This window comes from Podarcis melisellensis (assembly GCF_964234715.1).
Source record: "Podarcis melisellensis genome assembly, chromosome: 18".
Classification (NCBI taxonomy): Eukaryota; Metazoa; Chordata; class Lepidosauria; order Squamata; family Lacertidae; genus Podarcis; species Podarcis melisellensis.
This window is the reverse complement of record NC_138536.1, coordinates 11099081-11106696: the sequence shown is the minus strand read 5'-3', so window position 1 is coordinate 11106696 and position 7616 is coordinate 11099081. Positions and strand designations below refer to the sequence as shown.

Sequence of the window (7616 nt, the reverse complement as noted above, 5' to 3'; positions counted from 1 at the left end):
AGCCACCACTTCTCCACTGCAGACCACAGAGCTCCCATCAAGTACTGAGGTTCTATCCACTTCACCAATGGAGACTACCATGCTGACATCTACTGTACCAGAAGCCACCACTTCTCCACTGCAGACCACAGAGCTCCCATCCAGTACTGAGGCTCTATCCAGTACACCAATGGAGACTTCAGTGCTGACATCAACTGCACCAGAAGCCACCACTTCTCCACTGCAGACCACAGAGCTCCCATCCAGTACTGAGACTCTATCCGCTTCCCCCATGGAGACTACCAGGCTGACATCAACTGCAGCAGAAGCCACCACTTCTCCACTGCAGACCACAGAGCTCCCATCAAGTACCGAGGTTCCATCCACTTCACCAATGGAAACTACCGGGCTGACATCAACTGCACCAGAAGCCACCACTTCTCCACTGCAGACCACAGCGCTCCCATCAAGTACTGAGGCTCTATCCGCTTCCCCCATGGAGACTACCAGGCTGACATCAACTGCAGCAGAAGCCACCACTTCTCCACTGCAGACCACAGAGCTCCCATCAAGTACCGAGGTTCCATCCACTTCACCAATGGAAACTACCGGGCTGACATCAACTGCACCAGAAGCCACCACTTCTCCACTGCAGACCACGGAGCTCCCAACAAGTACTGAGGTTCCATCCACTTCTCCAAAGGAGACTACAGTGCTGACATCAACTGTACCAGAAGTCACCACTTCTCCACTGCAGACCACAGAGCTCCCATCCGGTACTGAAGCTCTATCCACTTCACCAATGGAGATTACAGTGGTGACATCAACCTTACCAGAACCCACCACTTCTCCACTGCAGACCACAGAGCTCCCAACAAGTACTGGGGCTCTATCCACTTCACCAATGGAGACTACAGTGCTGACGTCAACTGCACCAGAAGCCACGACTTCTCCACTGCAGACCACAGAGCTCCCACCAAGTACTGAGGTTCCATCCACATCACCAATGGAGACTACCGGGCTGGCATCTACTGTACCAGAAGCCACCACTTCTCCACTGCAGACCACAGAGCTCCCATCAAGTACTGAGGTTCCATCCACATCACCAATGGAGACTACCGGGCTGACATCTACTGTACCAGAAGCCACCACTTCTCCACTGCAGACCACAGAGCTCCCATCAAGTACTGAGGCTTTATCAACTTCTCCAAAAGAGAAAGCAGTGCTGACATCAACTGAACCAGAAGCCACGACTTCTCCACTGCAGACCACAGAGCTCCCACCAAGTACTGAGGTTCCATCCACATCACCAATGGAGACTACCGGGCTGGCATCTACTGTACCAGAAGCCACCACTTCTCCACTGCAGACCACAGAGCTCCCATCAAGTACTGAGGTTCCATCCATATCACCAATGGAGACTACCGGGCTGACATCTACTGTACCAGAAGCCTCCACTTCTCCACTGCAGACCACAGAGCTCCCATCAAGTACTGAGGCTTTATCAACTTCTCCAAAAGAGAAAGCAGTGCTGACATCAACTGCACCAGAAGCCACCACTTCTCCACTGCAGACCACGGAGCTCCCAACAAGTACTGAGGTTCCATCCACTTCACCAATGGAGACTACCATGCTGACATCAACTGTACCAGAAGCCACCACTTCTCCACTGCAAACCACAGAGCTCCCATCCAGTACTGAGGCTCTATCCACTTCACCAATGGAGACTACAGTGCTGGCATCAACTGTACCAGAAGCCACCACTTCTCCACTGCAGACCACAGAGCTCCCAACAAGTACTGAGGCTCTATCCACTTCACCAATGGAGACTACAGTGCTGGCATCAACTGTACCAGAAGCCACCACTTCTCCACTGCAGACCACAGAGCTCCCATCAAGTACTGAGGCTCTATCCACTTCACCAATGGAGACTACAGTGCTGGCATCAACTGTACCAGAAGCCACCACTTCTCCACTGCAGACCACAGAGCTCCCAACAAGTACTGGGGCTCTATCCACTTCACCAATGGAGACTACCGGGCTGGCATCTACTGTACCAGAAGCCACCACTTCTCCACTGCAGACCACAGAGCTCCCATCAAGTACTGAGGTTCCATCCACATCACCAATGGCGACTACCGGGCTGGCATCTACTGTACCAGAAGCCACCACTTCTCCACTGCAGACCACAGAGCTCCCATCAAGTACTGAGGCTCTATCCAGTACACCAATGGAGACTACAGTGCTGACATCAACTGCACCAGAAGTCACCATTTCTCCACTGCAGACCACAGAGCTCCCATCAAGTGCGAAATCTTTATCCACTTCTCCAGTAGAAACTACAGAGGCAACATCAACCATACATGTTTCCTCCGCTATTCCCATAGTGCCTGTGGAGGTCACGTCTAGTGGAGAACATCCATCTACTTCTGCAATGCGTACTACTGAGTTAGCATCATGGTCAATTGCTTTTTCTACTTCCCATGGAGAGACTACTGGATTCACATCAGAGACATCCACCACTTTAGAGACAGAGAGAGGTATGTTCCTTTATTTCCTCAGGGCTCATCCACATGTATCTTTCCCCAAATTTTCTAGGTGCAGGTCTGTGGTTTATAACGCTGTATCTGAATGTTAAAAACAAAACAAAACAACCCTGACTCTTTCAGGACAAAAACTTGCTGTTTAATGCTGAATTGCAACAAATCTGCCAATTTAGTGATAAAGTGTCAGCTTCTGCAGAGGAAACCGCTGTGGCAGGCAAAAAAGGACTCAGCCTTTCCACTTTTTAAAAAGTTAAGAGTTCTTTACTTACAAACTCTCCTATGGTCAGATTCATGTCATTTTCCATACAGAATTCAGAAAAAGTTGCACAGGCAGTAAAACTTAGTTTAGTTACAGTGCTAATTTTTTCCTATATTATTGGTTTAGTAACTCAAGAGAGGCTTATGAGAACAATGTGGTCTGAGCTGCAGCAACTAGCTCAGACCTCCTCACATGTTCAGCTTCTCAGGCGCTGTGGTTTAAACCACTGTGCCGCTTGGACTTGCCGATCAAAAGGTTGGCGGTTCGATTCCCCGCGACGGGGTGAGCTCCCATTGCTCAGTCCCTGCTCCTGCCCACCTAGCAGTTCGAAAGCACGCAGTGCAAGTATATAAATAGGTACCACTCTGGCGGGAAGGTAAACGGCATTTTCGTGCGCTGCTCTGGTTTTTCCAGAAGCGACTTGGTCATGCTTGCAACATGACCCGGAAAAACTGTGGACAAACGCCGGCTCCCTCGGCCTGTAAAGCGAGATGAGCGCCACAACCCCAGAGTCGTTCGCAACTGGACTTAATTGTCAGGTGTCCCTTTACCTTTAAGCCTGTCAGGACAGCTTACTCTATGGTCTTAACCCTCTCATGCAAAGGGCGAACCTCAGCCTAGGAACACGGCACAAAAGGAAACCTGGATGATCCCTTCCTTTATATACAGGATGCTTTGCAAGGACAGGTATGGGGTCACCTGGCCCAGGCACTCCCTGTCTGACACAAACAGGAAGCAGTGGAAGATGGGGAGACCTGGAGGATGGGTTGGTGTCCTGAGTCCTGTGGAGAGATCTTGGAAGGTTTGGTCAGAGCGGGTGGAGGAATGGGATGAGGATGTAGAGCTCTCAGAACTGGATCCCAAGGAGGTGCTCAGTAGATTAGGCAGCCTTGGCCTTGGGGCCAGCCAACCCCAGTGGATCCCGAGACCCCAAGTGTTGCATCGCAGCAGTCTGATGTGACCCCAACACTGTCAGAAAAGAGTCATTTGGATTTGAATATTCTCAACAGGTACAAATATTATAATGTTTGTTATTAACATAAGAAGGAGGTGACACATTTACCGTATTTTTCGCTCTATAAGACGCACCAGACCACAAGATGCACCTAGTTTTTGGAGGAGAAAAACAAGAAAAAAAATATTCTGAATCTCAGAAGCCAGAACAGCAAGAGGAATCGCTGCGCAGTGAAAGCAGCAATCCCTGTTGCTGTTCTGGTTTCTGGGATAGCTGTGCAGCCTGCATTTGCTCCATAAGACACACACACATTTCTCCTTACTTTTTAGGAGGGAAAAAGGGAGTCTTATAGAGCAAAAAACACAGTATTTTCTATCCCATGTAAAGACTTTTCGACAGTCCGCTGTTGTTGGGGGTTCCCCCAGACCTCCTCTCACTGGTCCTGCCTGAGGATCAGGACACCAACCATACAAGTGTCTGACTTCTCCGCTCATTGAATGGAAGGCCCCATGGGGCCAGTGGCGTAGCGTGGGTTGCCCAGGGCTGCGTGGAGCAGGGTGGGAAATAAACAGTTGGAGTACGCATGCACATTCAACTCCATAAGTGTCACCCAGGAGATCGCAGCTGCAGAGATAAGAAAATAGGAGCCGTTCCATGGTCTGGAGAGGTCACTTCCGGGTTCCCATGGAGAAGCCCAGTGATGGAAGCATGTAGCTGTATTGAGGCAGCACCGGGTGTTGAAATTTTGTGCCCCTTACAATTTTGTGCCCAGGGCAATTGCCTCTGGGTCCTCCCTATGCCACGCCACAGCACTGGGACTGTCAGTTGTTGGCACAACATCTTAGCTTCTCCTTTGCCACATATCTCGGCCTCGGTTGCATTTCTTGACCCGCATGCCGTATGCATCATAGCAACCGATGCCCTGGCTGATGGAAACCGAGCTGAGAGTCTGTGTCTGAAAGTGGGAGCAGGGACATGTCATCAAAGATCTCTGGCCGGCAGTAATGGAAATCTGTCCCCTTCCAGCCACCAAACGCAACGAATCTGTGATCCAGCCTGTTACCGAAAAGCCAATCCTGCAACCGGGAGGTGTTAAGAATGCCACAACGCCACAGGCAACTACGTCCCGTGTCGGAACAACAAGTGAGTATTAACTATTGCTGATACTGTTCGGGATAATTCACTTTCTGACCCATCCTTCACTACAATGTCCCTGGCAGGTCTTGCTCTCATTTTGAAAAGATGTCTATCCATATTCTGCAAATAGATAGATGATAGATAGATAGATAGATAGATAGATAGATAGATAGATAGATGATAGATAGATGATAGATAGATACTCTACTACACTGAAATGTTTATTGGATTGTCCTTGAATCTTCCTGCCACACTTGTCATCCTCTCCTTTCAATTCTGGATCCACACATCCTTTTCTAGTCATAGAATAGAATCATAGAATCATAGAGGTGGAAGAGACCCCAAGGGCCATCGAGTCCAACCCCTTGCCAAGCAGGAAACACCATCAGAGCACTCCTGACATATGGTTGTCAAGCCTCTGCTTCAAGACCTCCAAAGAAGGAGACTCCACCACACTCCTGGGCAGCAAATTCCACTGTCAAACAGCTCTTACTGTCAGGAAGTTCTTCCTAATGTTGAGGTGGAATCTTCTTTCTTGTAGTCCCTCCCCCTTTTTGGGGTGAGCAGAGTGGATCCAGAGCAGGGGTGGCTCAGAGATGGATGCAGCTGCCGAGCTGCTCAACTGCCTCATTCCTTTAGTCAGAATGACTGAATCTGTATCCGCCCCCCATGTCCTGGTTCATGGCGTCCACATTTCACGGTCCTGCTCCTGTTACCATTTGCCAATCACCATGGGACCTTTTTTGAGTGGTGGGGTGGCTTTTTTGAAGACGCCTGTGTGTGAATTTGTTTTATGTGTGGGGATCAGTAAGGCTGTATTCCGATGGCATGAGTATCACGGCGACCGGTAGATTCTTTGTCCACCTTCACAACCGTTGTAACATGACCCTTGTGATCTTCCGCCTGTTCTGCTGTTGAGGACTTCTTTGTCTAGCTCCTTCCCTTTGACCTTACTGCCTTGGGTGACCCTGCTGAGAGTACGAGATTCCCGACAGCTTCGCTCACAAGGGTCATAGGAACATGCAAGCCCACTCACCATGACGAAGCGATGATCCTTTGAGAACCAGTGCTCATCTAAGCATGCATCACATAAGCGCTTTCGATTTGATTGATATGAACCCTTTCTGGGGACTTAAAGGCCAGGCAAGGGAGAAGGATTATCTCATCTCCCCATCACATCTTCTCATGGTAACCCCTGGCTCTCTATTTCCTCCACAGGCTCCTCTGCAAAACCTCCACTGCCTCCACTTATACCCACAACAGCCCGCACAACCATCAAAATCACCCCGGTAGTGACAACCCCCAGACAGCCGCCAGTAATTTCCTCCACGGCATCCCAGTTGACAAGTAAGAAAATTTCACAGTGATGGTTTTGTTTTTAATTATTTAAAAAATGGTTTTTAAAAGGAGGGGGAGCTGGAAGCATATTAATAATGATTTTATTATTTAGACCCCACACATCTGGCTGGGTTTCCCCAGCCACTCTGGGCGGCTTCCAGCAGATACAAAAACATTAAACATTGAAAAACATTTTTAAAACTTCCCAATACCAGGCTGCCTTTAGTTGTCTTCTAAAGATTGTATAGTTACTTATCTCCTTGACATTTGATGGGAAGGGGTTCCAGATGCCCGCCCCTGGGGAACTCCCACCTGAAACCTGCCGGCATTCGCCAATTGGCCAGCAGTTGGGAGATCCTTCCCCAGCCAGCCAACAGATCACTGGAGCCCCCTGGCCACGCCACCTTTGAAGGCGGGCAAACCTATGACATTCATTTCAAATATTGTATTCTGGGTATTGCTTTATTTCATTTCCCCCTTTTAACCATCCTGGGTGCCCTTTGCTAAGAAAGAATGGGGTAGAAATCTACCGAATACACACGTTCATTTATTCCCCCCTCTGTTCCAGCCACTCTGCCGACGCCAGCCCAAACAACAACCCCAATTCCAGCGGTTGAACAATTCACCCTCAATTTCACCATCACCAACCTCAAGTACAGGGAAGAGATGGGAACTCACAATTCCAAAATATTCAATGCAACAGAGAGTGATCTCACCCATCTGGTAAGCCTGACTCCATGGCAGTTAGCAAGGGATGTGTGGACACTTTCTGTAGGGTGGAATATGCTCAATGTCTCTTTCCTTCCTCAGCTTGATGGAATTCTCCTCAACAGCAGCATTGGCCCGGCATATCTGAGGTGCAGAGTGACTCAACTCAGGTAAGCCTTCCCCAAAGGTGGGAACATATCTGCTCTGCTGGCAACCCAGGCAAACAAGGTTGGCATCTTCTCTCCTCCCTTGTCCATATCTGTGGTCAATCCTGAATCCTGATTTCCCTCTCCTCCCAGACCGGTGAGAGATGGGGATGAAACCGGAATGGACGCCGTCTGCACTTACCGCAACGACTCCACCACGCCCGCCTTTGACCGGGTGAAGGTGTACCACGAGATCGTCAACCAGACCAATGGTTTCACTGAGATGGGACAATACTATCTGGAAAGATACAGCCTCTACGTCAACGGTAGCTGAGTGGTTTTTAAGCTTTGGATGTGCATCAATTATCTGGATGTGTGTGGATGTGTGTGTGTGTGTCCATGAATGTTACTAGAAGCAACACAGCAGTTCCCCCAGCCCAGCCTTCTCCAGAAGCAAAATTTCTAGGACAGAATGCTGTGGACTTGGATGAATATGATACTGTGTGTTGTTTGGGTAGAACGGGGCTAATCATGATGCAGAGATATGA

General features: G+C 49.2%; 1 protein-coding gene across 1 annotated transcript in view; it reads left to right on the top strand.

Moving 5' to 3' along the window:
• The first annotated feature begins 2246 nt into the window (after positions 1-2246).
• Positions 2247-7616, top strand: part of LOC309360661 (mucin-16-like) — a 55158-nt gene continuing 49788 nt past the window's right edge. Inside the window, exons 1-6 of the mRNA XM_081895334.1 lie at positions 2247-2519; positions 4766-4882; positions 6095-6223; positions 6783-6937; positions 7025-7092; positions 7222-7394. Of these exons, the coding sequence (XP_081751460.1) occupies positions 2414-2519; positions 4766-4882; positions 6095-6223; positions 6783-6937; positions 7025-7092; positions 7222-7394 (748 nt within the window). The 5' untranslated portion in view covers positions 2247-2413. The remainder of the gene's footprint in view (positions 2520-4765; positions 4883-6094; positions 6224-6782; positions 6938-7024; positions 7093-7221; positions 7395-7616) is intronic.